Raw genomic sequence first — 21345 nt, 5'->3', positions numbered from 1 at the left:
TCTCATTAAAAATTATTTATTGCTTGTCAAATGTTGTCAACAACTTCCGGTTGTTGTGGATGCAATGGTGAATAAGACAGACTGAGTCCTTACCCTCAGGGAATTTACACTCTAGTGCAGGAAAAAGTTACAGACAAGTGAAATATGAAATATCAGTTGTTACAATATTACAGAAGCACAGGGTCTAACTGACTGCAAGCCAGGCATTGAGCTGGATGGAGTGTGACAGTGATCACAATAGGCGGGGCCCTGTCTTCACGGTGCTCACCACACTGAGACAACGAACACCAGCGTGCATGCTGAGTTGCTTTAGCCGAGTCCGACTCTTTGTGACCCTGTTGACTATAACCTGCCAGACTCCTCTGTCCATGGGGATTCTCCAAGCAAGAACACTGGAGTGGGTTGCCGTGCCCTCTTCCAGGGGATCTCCCCCACCCAGGGGTTAACCCACATCTCTTATGTCTCCTGCATCAGAAGGCAGGTTCTTTACCACTAGCACCACCTGGGAAGCCCAAAAGTACTCAATACAGGAATGGAAATACTTTTCTGTCAAATAAAACCTCTAAGAGACTGTCTTTTCCATCAGAAAGTAATTAACTTGAGTCCAGGGACTACGCTCATGGTGACATTAATTGTTATTCCCTTATACATACTATATGTACACACTCAGTAAATATTTAAAACTACTTGCTAAATTAAAGTCAGATCAAAGTTCGGGGATTCTAGGCTCAAGGAAAAGGCTGAGACAGAGAAAAGATGCATTTTATGCCACTGCTAGAGGCAGGGCCATTCTCAGGCAGCCAAAGGTGGGCATGGGGAGAGGGCAGTGGTGGAGAACAGTGTTGGTAATTTAGATCCCAAAGCCTAACTCACCACAGGAGAAGTCAGGTACAGTTACACCCCTGAGTAAGGAACGGACTAGATTGTCAAATGAGGGCTGGTTCTACATGAGATTTTTGTCTGCCACACACAAACACACACACACACACAAGCCATCTCAAAATAATTATTTCACACTTGGAAACATAGACTTTCACCTTTAAAAAGCATTAGAGAACACAGCAAAGGAAACTATAAGCAAGGTGAAAAGACAACCCTCAGAACAGGAAAAAATAATAGCAAATGAAACAACTGACAAAGGATGAATTTCCAAAATATACAAGCAGCTCATACAACTCTATGCCAGAAAAACAAACAACCCAATCAAAAAGTGGGAAAAAGACCTAAACAGACGTTTCTCCAAAGAAGACACACAGATGGCTAACAAACACATGAAAAAATGCTCAACATTGCTCATTATTAGAGAAATGCAAAGCAAAACTACAGAGAGATATCATTTCACACCAGTCAGAATGGCCATCATCAAAAAGTCTACAAACAATAAATGCTGGAGAGGGTGTGGAGAAAAGGGAACCCTCTTACACTGTTGGTGGGAATGCAAACTAGTACAGCCACTATGGAGAACAGTGTGGAGAGTCCTTAAAAACTAGGAATAAAACCACCATATGACCCAGCAATCCCACTCCTAGGCATATACCCTGAGGAAACCAAAATTGATAGAGACACATGTATCCCATTGTTCACTGCAGCACTATTTACAACAACTAGAACACGGAAGCAACCTAGGTGTCCATCAACAGATGAGTGGATAAAGAAGTTGTGGTACATATGCACAACGGAATATTACTCAGCCATTAAAAGGAACACATTTGAGTCAGTTCTGATGAGGTGGATGAACCTAGAACCTATTATACAGAGTGAAGTGAGTTAGAAAGAGAGAGATAAATATCATATTCTAATGCACATACTTGGAATCTAGAAAAATGGTCCTGAAGAATTTATTTACAGGGCAGTAATGGAGAAAAAGATATAGAGAATAGACTTATGGACATGGGGAGAGGGGAAGAGAGGGTGAGATGTATGGAAAGAGGAACATGGAAACTTGCATTACCACATGTAAAATAGATAGCCAATGGGAATTTGCTGTATGGCTCAGGAAACTCAGACAGGGCTCTGGATCAACCTAGAGGGGTGGGGTGGGGAGGGAAATGAGAGGGAGGTTCAAAAGGGAGGGGGTATATGTATATCTATGGCTGATTCATGTTGAGGTTTGACAGAAAACAACAAAATTCTGTAAAGCAATTATCCTTCAATAAAAAAATAAATAGAGAAAAAAAAGCATCAGAGAAGTCTCATATTATTTCAATAGTAGCATAAAACAAACATTTGGATGTTTAACTAATGACCAGCACTCATTAACTCATGCCACACAACTTAGGGTGAGAACCGGGCAGTCTTCCGGGGCAGATTTCACTGCAGAGAATTACACTTAAAAACTATCCAGGTGCTATCATTCAATACTGTGGTTTATTACTAATTGGAAAAGATGGTGAATTCTTTAGTTACCATGGAATCTTAGTGGCCTCCTAAGGCCACTGGTGCACTAAAACTATTGAATACTCTGAGCGGGGCTCAGCAAGGAGATCAAACCAGTCCGTCCTAAAGGAAATCACCCCTGAATATTCACTGGAAGGACTGATCCTGAAGCTAAAACTCCAATACTTTGGCCACCTGTTGCAAAGGGTTGACTCACTGGAAAAGACCCTGATGCTGGGAAAGACTGAGGGCCCTCCTGAGAAGAAAGGGGTGACAGAGGATGAGAGCATCATTGACTCAATGGACATGAGTTTGAGCCAACGCTGGGAGATGGCGAACGACAGGAAAGCCTGGTGTGCTGCATTTCATGGGATCATAAAGAGTCAGACACGACTGAGTGACCGAACAACAAGAGATTATTCAGAAAGCTTCACTTGTTCTTAGCCCCTCACATCGCGTCTTCAGTTCTGATTTCCACAGTAAACCAGCTCCTTAGATGCTGAACGGTAGCAACAACCAGAGAGAGCACTGTAGGTCTCTGTGGTTAAACACCCTTCAGCAGAGCCCTCAAGGACTGCACACTCTCAGTTTAACGAAACATTCTGATATCTGCATCTCCGTAGCCTCTGGGGCATCCATAAAGTGTAGTGTGAACACATCGTTTAGTTGTGTCCAGCTCTTTGCAACCTCGTGGACTGTAGCCTGTAGACAGGGGAGCCTCTGTCCATGGAGTTCTCCAGGCAAGAATACTGGAGTGGGTTGCCATTTCCTTCTCCAGGGGCATCCATATGGCCACACTATGTGCTGCGCTGTGCTTAATTGCTCAATCGTGTCTGATTCTTTATGACCCCATGGACTGTAGCCCGCCAGGCTCCTCTGTCCATGGGGATTCTCCAGGCAAGAATACTGGAGTGGGTTGCCATGCCCTCCTCCAGGGGATCTTCCCAACCCAGGGACTGAACCCAGGTCTCCCACATTGCAGGCGGATTCTTTATTAGCTGAGCCACAAGGGAAGCCCAAGAATACTGGAGTGGCTAGCCTGTCCCTTCTCCAGTGGATCTTCCCCACCCAGGAATCGAACCAGGGTCTCCTGCATTGCAGGTGGATTCCTTACCAACTGAGCTATGAGGGAAGCCCCTAGAGCCTCTGTTAAACTGGCAGAGCCCAGAGTAGAGACTTAGTTCCCTCGGATATGGTTCATCAGCAAACGGAACATACATTTATTGAACATTTCAATAAACGTTTCAACATACATTTATTGAAAAATTCCTATGAAGCCTTGGGAACTGCATGTGTACTCAAGGGGCAGAGGCTTAGTCCATTATTGCAAGAATTCATCATCTGTTCAGTGCCTTCCTGTTTCAAGAATATAAAGTTCGAAACTCCAGCCAAGAAAGGAACTGTAATCTGATCCATTATATAGGGTGTGTACCGCTGATGTGGAGAAAAACATAAATTTGAAACGTATAATAAAAAATCAGTATGTTTCACCCATAGGCATGTTCTGATCTGTGAACCACTTTGCTTTTACTGAGAGCTTGGCATGTGGGTAAAAGAAAAGGGCCATTTACCAAATGAGCCTTGGGAATCACTTCAAAGTGCATACAACTGCAAATGTGACTTCATTTTTTAAAAATCCAACAAAGCTTACAATTCGTAAATTAATACGTCTTTACAAATCTGACAACTGGTAACCCTGAAGACAAGCTTTCCCATGCTTAGATGCCACATTAGGCTTTGCTTTTACTTTCAGTTTCTTTTATTCCTGCCTATGTTACTCAACAAACTAAGGCCTCTGAGAAGATGTGACTACAGTCATAGTATTTAATTGATGTATTTCAAAATATTTATGGTAATTTCACCATAAAGATCAATGACTACTATTCCATTTTTCAGATCATAAGTTAACTACCAGGACCTGGGGGAAATAACTTGGATGCCAAAGAAATTCCCCACTTAAATGTCTTTAGAGTTGTTTCTTTGCTGATTTATCACTCAGAATTTCTTTTTGCACCTTATAACTTAAACATGCCCAATCAAAACCAAGCATGGTTACCATCAGCTCTTTGTCTTATATAAGAAAATAAGTAGGTAACTATAAACATGCAGGAAAAGCATTTATTTAAGTGTTCTGTCTGTACAGAGAGTCTGAGTAAACAGCTATAATCTCTATGTACCCTATAAAAATTTTAAAAAGACACTACTGTTGAAATTTATAGTACTAATTACTGCTGTGTTCTAGAATGAAAGTTCACAGCAATAGATAGGATATATTAACCAAGTGTACAGAAAATAAAAATCCCAAGATAGATGGTGCTATTGCAGTAGGCCAGTTAAGAGCTCCCTAGAGCAATAGCCAGAAAAAATTAAGAAAATTAATTTATTTTAAGATTTTGGGGTTGGGATTGGGAATGAGACAATACAAAGGGTACAGACTCTGAAATTAAAAAGATCTAATAAACAGTTCTCATCATCATCATCTCATTTACTCTTTTTCTCCTTTTTGATCTTTAAAGATAAAAGGTCTTTAAAGAACTTCTATTGGTTCATTCATTTCTCAAATATCTGTCACCAATGCTTCTCCAAATGCCAGATTTTAGAGGTTACATGAGAAGACCCCTTCATTCTCAAGAGCACAGGGTTTTCAAAGCTTTGAAAATAAAGGTGGTTTCTACAGAAGTAAGACTTCATGAAGGGCAGTGACCTTCCCTTAACTGTAGCAGAGACTCGCCCCTCACAGAGCTTTCTCCATACTATAAATAGCCTCCTCTATATTCTTTTTTTTCTTTTCCTGCCACAGTGCCTGGCATGTGGGATCTTAGTTCCCCGACCAGGGATGGAACCAGCACCCTCTGCATCAGAAACAGAGTCTCAACCACTAGACCACCAGGGAAGTCCCTGACCCCTCTATATTCTCCCTTCGTGCTATAGGTGCAGTAACCCAACCCGGAATTCCAAAGGTTGATTGTTAGTTCCATAAAATAACTTTTACAAAAACCTCTATCTCGCTGATTGTGATGCTGAAAGACAGAAAAGCATTTTTACTAAGTTACATAAAGGTAAAGGCATTTTTCTGCCGCAAGAAAGCATATTGCCAGTTGCTATCAATGTTTTATAATGCAATTAAGACTTCAAGCCAGCATCCTGAGAGGTCCCTCTTGTTTGCAGTTGGCAGAACATCAGCTGTTTTAATACAAGCAACGAGTAGCAGAAGAATCAGCTAATTACCTCCACCCTGCCTCTGCTCAACTCTTCTTAACCCCTGGTGCCTACTCTGTGCTCTCAGGGGGAGAAGATAAGCAGATGGATGTGAGCAGGTGCATGGGACCTTGTACAGCCACCAACCCCGAGAGGAATTGGCCAACACCCTCGAAGCCAGTTAAACTCTCAGTAAATGGTTTCCAAACTCTGGCAGATGGCCTATTGGTCCCAGCTGTGCTGTTCAACATCCAAATGACTCCATACAAGAAACCAGACTCTGTGAGTTGGAAGACTGCTTTCTCTCTAGTATATTCTGTTTGACATTTTATGATTTTACTCCATAACTAGTACATTTTCTTCATAATGGAAAGCTTGGCCTGGTTCTATTTACTCCACTGGTAGGACACCACCAAGGGATAACAATTGTGTGATTAACACTCACTAAGGACTTGAAAAATGTTTCCGTTTTACACCCAAAAAAAGCAGATAATTAACTGAAGTCGTTGCAATCAGATGGGGGACAAATCAGCTCCAAGCTCATGACCTCTACCACACAAAGTAAGCTAAGATTGCACCTCAGTTTTTATATTTATCTTTTTAGAAGCTAACAAAATCACCATTACAAAAATCTTATTTTAATGAAACATTTCTGATTTCTAAACATATTTTAAAACTACTCTTTCTATTTTTGATACTTTGAACACTATAAAGGTCAACCTCAACTGACCTTCATATGACTAGAAAATCTTCCTGCCAGAATATTTTTCATTTTCTCTTTAGAATAATATTTAGAATCCTTCAGATATTTTTCTGCTTTCTCTCCCTTCCTCTATATTTCCATTTCTTTTCCCTACCACCACTCAAATTCCCAAACTGAATGCTATTTTAGAGCCCATTTTAAAAATAAAAGGTTACTTTAAAAGCTGATGTCCTGATGAAACTGAAAGTGTTACTTGCTAGGTTATGCCCAACTTTTTCCAACCTCGTTCATGGACTGTAGCCCTCCAGGCTCCTCTGTCCATGGGATTCTCCAGGCAAGAATACTGGTGTGGGTTGCCATTCTCTTCTCCAGGGGATCTTCCCAACCTAGGGATCGAACCCAGGTTGGGTTTGGCTTTTATTCCTCCCAGATGCATGAGAATTTCCTTTTTGGCATGAACATAGACCCACACTGCCTAATGCAGCAAGAGTATTTTCCCAACTCAGAGTTAGAGCCCTGAAGGAGGAAATGGTTATAAGAAAAAAGTATGGGAAACAGAATCAATGAAATGTATTTTTACAATGAGGATATCCCCAGGTTTCTGTCATCTTTTTTTTTTTTTTTGGCAGTAAGATTATTTTGACTTTTAAGACAGGAGAGGTCCCATCTCTCTGGCTAATGGCCAGTCAGTTTACGGGAATATTCCCCTTTCCCAGACACAGGATGAAAATCAGAAAGCTCTTATGCCATTCTTAAACCCAACTTTTCAGATATTCACTTGAAAAACATTCACTTAATACCAAATCACAAGGCATTTCTTTTTCATCCCTTGTAATTAGTGAAGTTTGTTTTGACTTGGATATTTTTAATTGCCTAGACAAGGAAAATGCAAGAATGCAAGTGAGGTCAGAATAAGGAATGGAGCCTAATGTATGTGACAACGAGCTTTCTTTTTGCTTATCCCTATAAAGATATTTCGGAGAAGGCAATGGCACCCCACTCCAGTACTCTTAGCTGAAAAATCCCATGGACGGAGGAGCCTGGTGGGCTGCAGTCCATGGGGTCACTAAGAGTTGGACATGACTGAGTGACTTCACTTTCACTTTTCACTTTCATCCATTGGAGAAGGAAATGGCAACCCACTCCAGTGTTCTTGCCTGGAGAATCCCAGGGACAGGGGAGCCTGGTGGGCTGCATCTATGGGGTCACACAGAGTCGGACACGACTGAAGCGACTTAGCAGCAGTAGCAGCAGCAAGAAATATTTAATAGCTACTCTTATGGGCTGGATTGTACCCCTTGCCCCAAGTTACATGTTGAAATCCTACCCCAAGCAAGTATCTCAGAATGTGACCTTATTTGGAGAGGGTCTTTACTGAAACAATCAAGCCTCAATAAAGTCATTGCAGTGGATCCTAATCTATTTTGACCAGTGTCTTATAAGAAGGGGAAATTTGATCACAGACAAAGTAAATGCCATGTCTACGTGAAGATTCAATTTATGAGCCAAGGAGAGAGGCCTGGAATAGATCCTTCCTTCACAGCCCTCAGAAGAAACCAGCCCTGCCAACACCTTAATTTTTGGACCCATTTATTTAGAAAATAAATGTCTATATTTAAGCCACTCTGTAGTATTCTGTTATGACAGTCCCAGCTACTTCCTTAATTAAAAAAGGAAATCAAACTTTCCATTTTCCTGGAAATCAAACTTTCCATTTTTCATAAACTTCAACTGTATATTATTATCGAAGAAACATCTTTGTACCTATATTAATATTTGCTCTCTCAAATTTAGAAAAGAAGTCTTAAATGGCGATGTCCTGGATTTCACAATAAAAGGCATGATAGCTGCCTAGTCACTGAAATCACTGAAAGTAACATTTTACAACTGAATACACTGAGGCAAGTAGAAGTTGGAGAGCTTTTAAGTCACCCAATTAGTTATTGGTGAAGACAGCCCTGTGGCTCCCAGTTTCTCTACTGTAGCACACAGCCACCCTCAGGTATTAGCTAAAAATCACGTATCAGTACAGTGATTTTGCTCTAATTTGTCATGTTAAAAGTGTTTACCTGATAATGTAAAATAAGTAGAAACTTTGACCATAAAATAGTTTATCCCACTGAAACAGTTTTCTACAAATTCCTGCCACATATTCTTGACTACTGATATTTTCATTGTTATGTTGTAGTTACATTTATTTCCCCCAGGGAGCAATAGCTTTATTAATATAATAATCACCATCATCATGAACCAGTTACAATACACACATTGCTTTAGAAAGCAAAATAAGGACAACCTGGGTTTTGCTGGAAAAGCTGCCCTTGAGGTTAGATATGTACAGTTAAATTTGGAGTCAAGTTGAGGTCACTGCTAACTAGATTTGGAGTTGGAGATCTGTGTGGAAAATGGTTGCCTCATGGAAGCTATTCACTCACCAATAAAACTCACTTTGAATGATATCAGAGCAGGAAAAATTAAAGGGTTTTAATCCCGAAACAGACTCGGGCTTTTCTTAAAGTCTTGGTTTTATTGGGAAAGGAGGTTCTATGTTATTTAATCTTTGCCATCCATCCTCTGTTTCTAAAAGAAATCCTAGTAAAAGCTGAATGAGAAGTTTTATTGGGAAGATACTACACACCATGTACATTCCAAAGGAATTTCACTGTAAACATCTAGGGAATGAGCTGTACATTTGTTAAAAGAATGTCAGTTTTTCCTTCACTCTGGGTCCCTCGGGGCTTTCCCTGGTGGCTCAGATGGTTAAGAATCTGCCTGCAATGAGGGAGACCCAGGTTCGATCCCTCGGTCAGGAAGATCGCCTGGAGAAGGGAATGACCACCAACTTTAGCATTTCCACCCAGAGAATTCCACAGACAGAGAAGCCCGACGGGCCACAGTCCACAGGGTCACAAAGAGCCAGACATAACCGAGCGAATAACACACTTACCTGGGTGTAGTTACATTTTTATACCACTTCGAGATAAGCAAAGCAATGGCAAGTGCAATATCTCAATTAGTCTATGAAAAGATCAGGATTTTCATTTACATGTTCAGAGAACCACATGTGAATTTGCTAATTTTCAACAATGCTCTTCACAAGTTGCACCGTACGTTTTCAGGCAGTTTTCAAGGAAAAATACTATTTTATTTCAAATTGTTACTTACCACAAAGCTAATTATTTCTTGATACATCTTGTCTGTTTCTTTTACTCTCTAGTTATTTTCTTATTACTGATTTTGTTCTTTGAGAAGATTCAAGGGAAACTTGCTAGGAATCTTCTAGTAGTTAATGTGGAAGAGAACTCTGACTCTCCTACTTGAACAAGTAGGACTAAGATGAATGTATTAAACTTACTAGTAAATAAATTTCAACCCGAAAGAAAACCTTAAACAGAGTTATGCTGTGATAAAATTATGAAATGGCAAGCCACTCCAGTATTCCTGCCTGGAGAAACCCTTGGACAGAGTTGCCTAGCAGGCTACATACAGTCCATGGGGTTGCAAGAGTCGGACATGACTTAGCACCTAAACCACCAGAGAAGAACTTAAGGGCTAGGTGCTGGTGATCCTCTAAGCATTAGACCATTTGGGGGTTATGTTATAAGGAGGAGTCAAGCAACAATTAGACCAGATTGAATGGCCTTGATGGTCTTCTTCATCCTAAAAGTCTGTGGTTCTATGAACTCTGTAGAAATCTCACAGGATTAGCACTTTCCCTCAACTAACTGAAGGCTTAATCCTTCATACTTGTGATACCCTTTGTGTTTGGCATAGCTGTGTTAATTTATTCCACTAACATCCATTTAGATGACATGCACAAAGCATCAGTCACAGTTCATCTATGTCAAGTCAAAAGCAGGGCAGAGATCAGAATTATTTCTTGGCTACTTATTTATTAGTATGAAAGCTTGTACCTGTTACTATATTGGGTGAGAACAACAAACTGTCCTACAATCATAAAAATGGAATTACTGTAACAGTCATATTGGTCTTTGGCACTCTCTTTGAAGAGCTAAATATACACAACATGCCATGAGATGATCAATTACTAACCTCCTTCATTTTTTCCAGTTCATTCTGTAATGCTTGCTTTGCTATCTCAACTTCTATAAGCTGTTGCCTCAGTTTCTCATTTTCATCTTCTGTTGTTGTTCGCTTTTCTTCCACATTTTCCAATTCATGGTGAAGTCTCACAGATACATCCTTTGCAACCTAAATTAAAGTGTTTTTACCAGTAAAATATAATTAAAGACAATACAATAAATGGGCTAGTTACATTAAAAGTATTAGAGCCAATATGTATATAGTCTCTATCATATACTAGGCATCCTTCCAGATGCTTTACATATAAGCCATTCACACATACAAACCATTTAACCACCACGACAATCCCACAAAATAGGCTTGAGTATTATTACTATTTTATAGATGAGGAAAACTGAGGCTCATCAAGGTAAAGTAATATGCTCAAGGTAACAGAGCTAACAAGCAGCCAGATAGTCTGGTTCTACACTCTGTTCCCTTAATGTCTACAAGAAACCATGGTTATAAATGTTCAATCGTGTTTTATCATGTGTAGAGAAATTTCACAAATCTCTTCTAATTCTGGATGCCCCCATTGTCACTTATTTTAAATCACCAGAAAATAAAATTTTCCCAAGTAGAGTCTGGGTCTTGAATTTTGACCCTATCATTCTAGGTGCTTAGTTTTATGAAACATTTTAATCTTTAGGATTAAGTTAAAAAAATTAGTGTGTGCATTTTTGCCTCCTGTTTTAAGATTACCTCAGAAATTTTAGGGTTTGGAACAAAAGTGGAGTAGTTTGGTTCAGTGGCATAGGACACAGTGAATCTGGACTAGGTAGGGAGCCAAGTTCCAGGGCTAGGGACTGGGTGCTTAAGTTCTGTAAAAGGGTCATCTTGTCACCTGTGAAACGATGCTATTAATAATCTCTACCTTACAGTTTGTTTGTTTGTTTTCCCTTGAGAACTAAGTGAAATAATATAGGTAACAAGGCTAGCCAGAGTGCCTGGTGCATGACGGCCATTCCACAAATGTCAGAAAAAGGAAAAAGAAATGATACAACTTGCATAAAATGTTTTCCCATAGCTTTAAGAAAAAAAAAGATAATTACACTCAGTTTTGATATCTTGATGAAATTAATACAACTGAAATTGCATTTCATTTGTTGTCCAAGGCAGTCAAGATAACATCTGATTTGCATTGTCCGAGAATCTGCCTACAGTTAAACCCAATGAACAGACCGCACCTGCCCCAAACTGGCGTTTCCAAGTTGAAGTTTCTCCACTGGCGGAGATTCTGAAGGAGCTACTTCACTAAGAACAAGGTTCTTTCATTTAGCTTACTCTCCCATTACCTTTCCTAAAGGAGCCAAACACGAGACGGCGTTTCTCTCCGGGAGTGGTTGAAGTGGTTAAGTACAGAAAAAGGACTTCTGGAAGAAGGCGGGAGAAGGGGGCGGGAGGGGTGGGGGACGACTTTCAGAGAGAAATCTCAACTCTAGTATCTTCCCGAGAGCTGTTCCTATTTTGGGTTTCAACTTCCCGGGAGGAGTCTTCACCGCGCTGCCCCTGAGTGCCTGAATCCATCCACTCGGCCTGCACTCGGAGGCGGCTCTCAGGAAGCCAGATCAAGGCCGGAGCCGATGCTCTGCCACACCCATGTTCCGCCGGGGAGGGAGGCGGCCTCCTCCCACCTCGGTAAGAGTCACCGTTCCTTCCCAGGGGAGTTCCCCGAGCTCGCCCTCCGAAAGACCTTCCGTACACACAGGACTCTCAGACCCACCTGTCTGTTCCTCCTCCTCCCCTTCCGGGACCTTGGATTGCTGCCATTGGTGCTGCGAAAACTCCCGCGTCCCTAAAGCTCTCGGCCTCTCCCCACTGAAGGCCTTTCGAAGCAAAGAGCCCTGGGCCCGCGTCCCCGCGCCCGCCCCGTCCCCCGCGCCCGCCGCAGACCTTGAGGTCTTGCTCCAGGCTGCGCAGCAGCTCCCCGTCGATCTCGCCGGTCTGCGCGTAGCGGAGCCGCTTGCGCTCGGCTTTGCGGAGGCGGTACTGCAGGATCCGGCAGTTTTTGTTGGCTCTCTCCAACTCGTGGCGCATTTCCTGCAGTTGACAGGCGTCCTCCTCGAAGAAAGTGTCCCTCATTTCGTCCATCTCGGTCCTCAGCTCATCGATTTCGTTCTGAGGCGGGGACAGGCCGCGGGTCAAAACTGGCCTCGCCCCACCACCCCACCCCACCCCTCGGAGACACAGCACGTACACCCTATTCCAGCTCCAAATCCTCAGCTTTAGCGGCCCCTCTCCATGGGACAGGAATGACACGGAGCTGAACGAACGACGAGAAACTAAGGAAACGGGCCCTTGGCCTTCCCTCGCTCTCCTAACTCGAGCGCTCTCCATGAAAAAGTGAGACAAACCATTAATAACCAGAGAAACGAAGGCCCGGGTTTGGAGCCAAATAAAAACCTGACGCTCCTGATCTCGAGCCCTCTGAGATCCGGAAGGGGCCTAGGAACCCCCTCCTCTCATTTCCTGTCCCCCTTCCCCCCTTCTTTAAGTGAGAGAGGGTTAGCCGCCTCTCACTTCGCCAGGACACGCCCTAATCCTCCGAGGCCCACGCCTCCCCTCCCCCAACCGGTACCCCGCTCCTCCCCGCCACTCTCCTCACCTTCAGAGTCTCGTTCTCCTCCCTCAGCTTCTCCATCTCCTCCTGCATTTCTTCCTGCTCCTGGAGCTGCTGCGGGTGCGGCTGCGACGAAGGGGGCGCCGCCGCCTGCATGCCCCCGCCGCTCGCGCTGCCCTCTGCGCTCTGTTGAGGGCCCTCTGCCGCCGCCGCCATTGGGGAGGCGGCAGGGACCGCCAGGGGCTCACAAACGGCAGGGGCGCCGGTGACCGGAGAGCTGCGGTGGCTGCTGCTGCCGCCGCCGCCGTTCTTAGCGTGCATCTGAGCCGCGGCCGCCGCCGCTGCCCGCTCTTTCTTCAGATGGAATTGGATGAGCTCAGACTGCAGACATCCTTCCTTCCAGTAGCTCCCTCCAGCACCGCCGCCACCCGCCACCACGCCAAGCCCGGAATTTCTGCTGCCGGAGCCTGGGCTTTTGCCCGCAGAGGAGGAGGATGGCGAAGGGGAGGCCCCCTCCCCGCCGCTGCCGCCCCTCTGCTGAGCGCGGACGCTTTTCCCTCGCCAGCCCCTGGGCGGCGGCGGTGGCAGCGGAGTGCCCCCCTCCCTTTCCCCGGAGCCACTGCCGGCTCCTCCTCCTTCCCCACCCCCTCCTCCTCCTTCTCCTAGCGGAGGGGGTTCCCCGAGTTTAGAGGGCGCGGGCTCTAGCTCCCGGGGCGGCTCCTCCGACAGACCAGGCCTCCTGACACCCACAGGGGCCAAGGTCGCCACTAGGGCTGCTTCAGCACCAGCCACAGGCTGGACAGCTCCCGAGGCCGCCCCCTTGGGCGCCGGGGGCGCGGCCTTCTCCGCCCCGCCTCCGCTCCCCCGGGCGCTGGCCGGAGGCGCTGCACGGCTCCCGACCTTGTTGCCCTGCTGCTGCTGCTGCTGCTGCGGTCGACTAGAATTGAGTTTAGTGCCAGCCCCTACTGGGGCCCGGGCGGTCGCGGTTGCCTGTCGGACCGAATTGTCCCTCAGTCTAGCAGGTGACTGAGCACGCTGCTGCTTCCTGCTGCTCCCCTCCGGGTGCGAGCGAGCCTCAGTAGCACCGGTGGCGGCAGGAGGCGCTGCTGTAACAGGGGCAGCGCCCCCCGTCGGTGGCTGACTCATGGCGGTCTAGGAAGAATCTAAGGGACGTGATATACAATAGTCCATCACCAGATCATTCGCCTCCCTCTTCACTGCCACCAACCTTCCTTTCTAATCTGAGACGGAAACAAAAGAAGGAAAGCATACAGCATGTCTGTGTTGTTACAGAGCAAAGGCTGATTCCCCTCAACAGGAGAAGTCCTAGAAAATGAGATTTGGAAGGCGCTTTATAGAAGCCTTGACTTTAGAAATAGGATGCAGAATTGTCAATTCTCAATTCGCCCGGGGAGGCGCTATCACCACCCCACTCTACCGCTGTAAAAGGAAGATCTGAAAGCTGCTGAACCTAACATTCTCATGGTAGCAGGTTATGGCAAGCATGGAGTCGAAAGGAATTGATGGGAAGGAAGTTTTTTTGTTTCTTCTTCTTCTTCTTCTTTTTTTTTTTTTTTAAAGAAGATAAGGTCAAGAAAAAGCTTCAGAAGGAAAAGATGTCCATATGCTAGAATTGTCAATACCCTGATTTTTCAACTTTGTTTTCTTCACTATCATATCTGCATTTCAAATCCTAGTTTCGTGGAGAAAGTTTTAATTAATATTCTCAAGTGTCAATTAGATGAAAAGGGTTTTTCCCAGAGAAAATTTGTTATGGATAAATGATACTCTTCTCAAACTGATCTAACCTTTATTGTTGCTTTTAGTTAGAGAAATGCACCCATTTTCCTTCCTTTAGACTAGAACTGAAAGAAAATAGAAATAATGAATTGCTTCAAATCAAATTCAGTTTCAAGAAAATATGGCATTAAAGTCATCTATATGCTTTCATCATTAGCAACCCTAAAGGGATTTTTTTCTTTTATTTTTTAGCTTTGAGAAATAAAAATACTTTTGGAATAATTTATTGTGAATGTGCAAAATTTCTTAAATTACAAGTGGTAACTTTTCTACACCTATCCAAATTTCATTGTTTTTGTCAATTGTTTTAGTTTTTAGGGTAAATTACTAGACAGAAAGCATTTTCACTATTAAGCATCTTCCCAGATGGCACCTAACAGGCAAAGTTATACTTTTAAAGTGCCCAGTCCTTTCCATGAAATCAAATTAAGACAGAATGACCCTACACTCAAGAAGCCTGGTGCATTTTCACTGTGGTACGATTAACTCCTACTGTGTTTTGTTGTTGTTTTTTTCTTCTCCCAATATAAATCCATTGCTGGCTTTTAAAATCTGGAAAACAGCAACTCAAAACCCATTGCCTCCTAGGTTCTTCTCCCTACTGATTCAGCTTACTCAGCTATTCAATTAGGTGCCTTTTCCTTAGAAATATAATTTCTCTCTAAAGCACAGAAAAGGGCATGACTAGGCAGAAAGTTCTGCTTTAAAAAAAAAAAAAAAAGCTCCTATTATGAGAGAAGATGTTTGCTAGTTACTGTACTAGCATTATTCTTGATATTGTCTAAGTACTGTAACTTAGTCAATGTGTAGTAATACCTCAATTTATAAAGAAATATTACTGGGAAGGCTCCGCCATCTCCCATTCTCTTTCAGGAATCTCCTTCCAACACGGTTTGGAAAATAATAGTGAACAAAGAAGAGACGGTGGGAGGGTGAAGGAAGAGTCGTCCATCAACTTATTTTCTACATCTCCTCCCAGAGCAACGTGCTCCCAGAATATCTGAATACCTGGTCTAGCTATTTGGCAGGTCACACTAAGGTGGATCACCCAAACAAGTTACACTGCCAACGCAACCTTATTTTTATTTTGAATTAGGCATAACCACTCTGAAGCTGAAAGCCACCAGAGAACGCTTCATTCACCCCCATATAGTTCTAACCCAGGAACTCGACTCCCACAATCAAAGGTACCTGGGTACTGTCACGTGGTTCTCAGAAAGTGACAAGATGCTGTCGTCTCTCTTGGAGGCTTCCCTTACAAAAATCGCCAAGCAAGCACCCCAGCAACGGCCTAGACCAACACATTTACTCTCAAGCTTTATCTGCCCACTGACCCACCCACCCCATATCTCATCCCCATCCCTTTAAAAAATCCAGAACTGCTCACTTCTTAGCAGAGGCGATGCTTTTTGAAGTCAGTCGACAGCTCTTTCCTTCTATCTTCGGGGGACTTCAGGATTTATTATTGTGTCTTCAGGAGACGAGGAAAGTTGCACTTCGCAGTATTGTATATGCGACCTTCTGGTTGAGCACTTTCACTCTGGGCCGGTTCGCACCAGTTCCACACCCACTCGCTTTCTCCAAACAATGGCGTGAACGCGGAGACTCGGCGGCCTGGAGAGCAAACTACTCCTTCGGCGTCCGCGGCTGGGCTGGATGGAGCTGCGGCTCGGAGCCGGCGAACCCGCGAGGTACCACGCCGTGCCAGACGCTCCCCGGGAAGTGCACGGATATTCATGAGCTGACCTCACCGGCCTGGGCAGGGGAGGGGGCGGGATTGCAAGGGAGACAGAGCAGAAGTAACCAAAGAGAGGCTACTTTCAAAAGGGAAGAGGAGAAGGCGGGGGCGGACGCGGAGGGGCGGCGGGTGGCAAGCAGACAAAAAAGGGCCGGAGCCACGCCCGAGATGGAAGACCCGGAGCGGCGCTCACCGTCCTGGCTGCACTCACATATCCCTTCCTTGGCAGAAGCTTCCAAAGCCGCTCGGAATCGGATGCGCTGGTTTTCCGCAGAGCTTTGTTCTGGGCCGGATCAATCGCCATCAATTATTTACTTGAGCTCTGGTCTCGGGGAGGCGGATTCCAAGAGCCTTCCGGGTGCGATCTGCGTCTCTGGATGCAGCTGCGCGGCGCTGGCGGGCGGCAGCTGGGCGGTCTCTTTGTTCGCTCACTTTAATTCTCGGTTGAGCTCTCCACGCGGTGCACCCTCCCCACCCCCAGCCCGGGCGGAGTCTTCAGACGTCGTCTCCGCGAGGAGATAATGGTCGCTAGATCCGTCGTCCCGCAGACAAAGGGTTCTTGTCACACCTCGACTCATTTAGCACAAACCGAATAAAAACCGGTTTGCAGCGATCCCTTTCGGACGGGTTTGCCTTCGCTCCATTTTCTTCTCTCCTTTATTAAGTTCCAGTGTCCACTGTCAACACAAGAAGCAATTACCGTGGTCCATAATCTTCATAGTAGTGCATGTGGGTAACAAGAATCATCAAGAGAGTGTTTACTATAAGATACGAGTTTAAAGGGCGGGGGGGACAGACTTCTGAATATATGCCTTGACGATGCACAATAATCCATACTGCTCCACAGTAACAGTATTGAAAAATAAGACTGGAAAATTCCCTTTTTCCTTCCAGTTTTTTGTTTTTTGTTTCTTGCTTTTGTTTTGCTTGTTTGTTTTGGTGGGGTGAAGTGGGTGGAGGGAAGTAGGAAATTCTCCTTCTTACCTTTACGAATTCCTTGGTGAACTTGATGATGAGAATGAAAATAAGCGCTGTTTTACAAAGAGTATTTTTATTTTAAATTTCTCTAACATTAATATTCTGGTTTTGCATGTAAAAGAGGGTCAACACCTGGAAATAATAATTATTGTATTGACATGAATTTTAGTGTAACAGATTTTATTTTCCAAGTGTAACACCTTGCATTAAAAATGAAATAACACATTTAAGGAGTGGTTTGCATACACATAGTATCATTTTAGCGAAGCATAAAGATGCTCAGGCCCTGGTGATTAGTATCTCCAGCAATATATAAGACAAACATAGCAGCAGGACAAAATTATTCATGTGTTCATCTGCTCCTAAATCAATGCCTGTTTTATGCTCGGCACTGTCCAAGGTGCTGGGTATGCAAGGAAAAATCAAGAAACAGTTACTGTTTGCGTAGGCTCAAGCATATCGATAAGAAATGGGATGATTTCCATATAATCCTTTAAATACCTTTGGAAGGTGGAAGTGGGATGTCTATGACATCTACCATGAATAGTTCAGACTTTGACTGACATACCAAAAATAAACACAAAACAGCAAGATAAAATGTAATCACAATTTACTTGAAATTTGCTTGATTTCCTTAAGAAATACTAAGATTAATTTAAAATAGATAAAAACATTTTTCAGATTAATCTTTACAAATCAAATAATGATATTATAAACATAGTCTGTGGACACAAAATCTACCTCATCATGCTTATTTAAGAATTTGTACTCTGTTCAGGTGTATTTCAGTTTTTCCTTAGTTGATATTATTTATTTCAATGCAATTAATAACTTAAAAACATCTAATAAAAATCAAGAATTGATTATCATGCATCTTAAATCAAACAACCAATGTGCTTAAACATGTCATTTTATAATATAGTTTTATGCAATTCAGGGTTTAAAGCTAATAATAAAGATTAATTGCAAGCAGTGTTTAAGATGCTTCTTTACTCATGTAAACATGCCACAAAAAGAACTTTTGAATTGCAAATTTATCTGGCATGCCATTTTATTTGCTAGTGACAGAGAAAAGCTGATGTTTTCAGATCCATCTTCTGTTTTTGGAGAATAATTTAGCTTGGATATTTGCCATTGTCTTGACCACTACTGACAAATGTATGCTGTAAAAAAACATTTGTTATCTGAATTACATTTTAGATAATAGTTTATGAATCATAGATTCATATATGGGCTGGGTTGTAAACATCATGATTTATCTTTTTATCTCTAAGCAGGTTACAAACCACATTATACTTTGGTTTAGCCTAATTTCAGCCATCTCAATAAGGTCTGTTCTACAATATCCTGGACCAAGTAAACATGTGTTGTAAGTTAACATTAGGACCAAAAACTGATGGTTAATTTCATATACTGGATAAAGCTGCTACTTGTGAATGGCAGAAATTGCTACTCTACCAGAGGTATTTTATTTACTCTTGTTTTTTGCTGATATGTAAGTTTGCAATTGCATATTGCATACCAAGCTTCTGTTGTATAACTTCTGTAAATGTTCATGAATATCAACTCTTGATAATTCAGTGTCTAGCCACTCATTATAGCCAAAATATTATCAAGCATCTGATTTTAATACCATTCCATTTTCAATCATAATCTTAGTGAAGATTTTTAACAAGTCTAGTAGTTATTACATAAATTCTATATACATTTAAGATTCTATATACATTTAAATTCTATATACATTCCATATACATAAATTTAACTAAGTTATTAAATTTTCCCTAATCTTAGTAGTTTAACAGCTCAGAATTGTCAATTTTTATATATCAGTGCTTTAAGAATTTTTTATCTTCCTACCCTAAATCCTCCTTCATCCTTGGTGGCTCAGATGGTAAAACGTCTGCCTGCAATATGGGAGACCCAGGTTCGATCCCTGGGCCAGGAAGATCCCCTAGAGAAGGAAATGGCAACCCACTCCAGTACTCTTACCTGGAAAATTCCATGGACAGAGGAGCATTGTAGGCTACCATCCATGGGGCCGCAAAGAGTCAGACACAACTGAGCGACTTCACTTCACTTCACTTCAATGTGAGTATAGTAGGCATCCTAAAGTAATTTAGGATAGAGTAACCCATACTTCACTGTGAAACCTTAGAACAGCTTTTTCTATATTCTATTTGTAAATATTTTCTCTAGACTGTCTTTTGCCCTCAGATTTCATGGTGTTTTGCACAAAATTCTTAATTAATATATGGATATATTTTTCTTATTCTTTCTTTTTTTTTTTTTTAAAAAAAAACTTAATTTTCTGTCAACCTGTTTCTATTTTGAGTTTGTGGAAGAACAACTTAAGACTACTCCATGGTTGTTCCTACCCGTTCAGTGGTCTGAGCAGTGGGAGCTGCAGACCTGTCTCCATTGACAGGCTTGAGTGGGGAACAGCTGAATAGACACAAAAAGCATCAGCACCCCTTCAGACCAGTCCATCACCTTAGCTGAGCAAGCAGTGAACTTTGGAACTAGAGTGGTCCAGTCACCTGGAAATTCCTCCCTGGTCACCGCCTTCTCAGCTGCCTCCTGCTTTCCCTTGTCGGTCTCCTTAGGGTTTTTGTAGAAGCGGAGATCAGACATGACCTTCAATGGGTGTTCACAGGAGATGGGGCCACGCATGTGCAGAACTTCCGCTACATCAGACCCTCTGAGTGAGCCCCCTTATTGGTGCACACAGCACAGGGGAGAGTCTGTGTTACACAGAGCAATGGAAAATGGGTTAACGTCAGAGGCTTCTGGAAGAGGCTAGTGGTCAGCCCTGGGATCAGGAACCACCAGAAGTCTTGGCCCCAGGAAGGCTGCCTGGATGTGGTTAATGAAGTTTCCGGAAGTAAAGCGGCCAGCAATAGGAGTGGCACCAGGGGCAGCAAAGAACTCCAGCACGGCTGACTGGCCAGTATTCCTGGAGAAGGTGACACTGACATCAGTTGGGTTTTCAATGGCACCAATGACACGCTGCCAACAGAAGCTTCTCCCAAGTTCTTTTCATGCTTATGATGTACATGCCATGAGTTTTCCTTTGGCAGATGTACCATTCTGTCTATAAGTCAAGGTTGGGGCCACCTAAGTGGGTTCCTGCGGCACGGAATTTGAGGACATCCTTCTCCTTCATTTGCAGGACATCAAGGACTTTGGACATTGTGAAAGTTTCCCTTTAATTTATGATGGGAATCCAGAACAATGCTGTATGAGCTCCTGTCTTGGTGGTGTGGAAAGCACATATACATTTTTCAATAATTATATTTATAGCTGTTAGACTTTGGCTTAGAAAGGTCTTCCCATTACAAAGTTATAATATGTTTTCATGCATAGTTTTAATTCAAATATAATTTTTAGAAATTTAAAAATTAGCTGCTTTGAATAAATCTGGAAATTATTTTTGTGAACGATGTGCTATAGTAATTTAAGTATAGTTTCAGCAAGTAACCAGTTATCCTTTCTCCACTGGCTTAAAATTAATAGTAGTAGTTGTTCTTTGTCTTACTAAGATGATGATAATTATAAATAATACCTTTTGATTGCTGATGAGGATGCAGACTCAGTTGCTTCAGTCGTGTCTGACTCTTTGTGACCCCATGGACTGTAGCCCGCCAGGCTCCTCTGTCCCTGGGATTCTTCAGGCAAGAATACTGGAAAAAAAAAAAAAAAAAGAATACTGGAGTGAGTTGCCATTCCCTTCTCCAGGGAATCTTCCTGACCTGGGGATCGGACCCTTATCTCTGGTGTCTCCTGAAATGTAGGTGGATTCTTTACCCACTCAACCACCTGGGAAGCCAGCCCAACTTTTCAAGTATTTATATTACTTAAAAATTTAATCCTAAAACTAGGTTGGTACTGTTATTATGTCCATTCTATACA

General features: G+C 43.0%; 1 protein-coding gene and 1 pseudogene across 1 annotated transcript in view; both read right to left on the bottom strand.

Annotated features, from left to right (window-relative positions):
- Positions 1–14066, bottom strand: part of MTCL3 (MTCL family member 3) — a 59477-nt gene extending 45411 nt beyond the window's left edge. Inside the window, exons 1-3 of the mRNA XM_065911391.1 lie at positions 12966–14066; positions 12254–12478; positions 10331–10489 (exon numbers count right to left, since the gene is read on the bottom strand). Of these exons, the coding sequence (XP_065767463.1) occupies positions 10331–10489; positions 12254–12478; positions 12966–14066 (1485 nt within the window). The remainder of the gene's footprint in view (positions 1–10330; positions 10490–12253; positions 12479–12965) is intronic.
- Positions 14067–19790: 5724 nt separating this feature from the next.
- Positions 19791–20626, bottom strand: LOC136150694 (small ribosomal subunit protein uS2-like; annotated as a pseudogene).
- Positions 20627–21345: the final 719 nt, after the last annotated feature.

Source organism: Muntiacus reevesi, chromosome 19 (genome assembly GCF_963930625.1).
Source record: "Muntiacus reevesi chromosome 19, mMunRee1.1, whole genome shotgun sequence".
NCBI lineage: Eukaryota > Metazoa > Chordata > Mammalia > Artiodactyla > Cervidae > Muntiacus > Muntiacus reevesi.
This window is presented reverse-complemented; position numbering and strand designations above follow the sequence as displayed.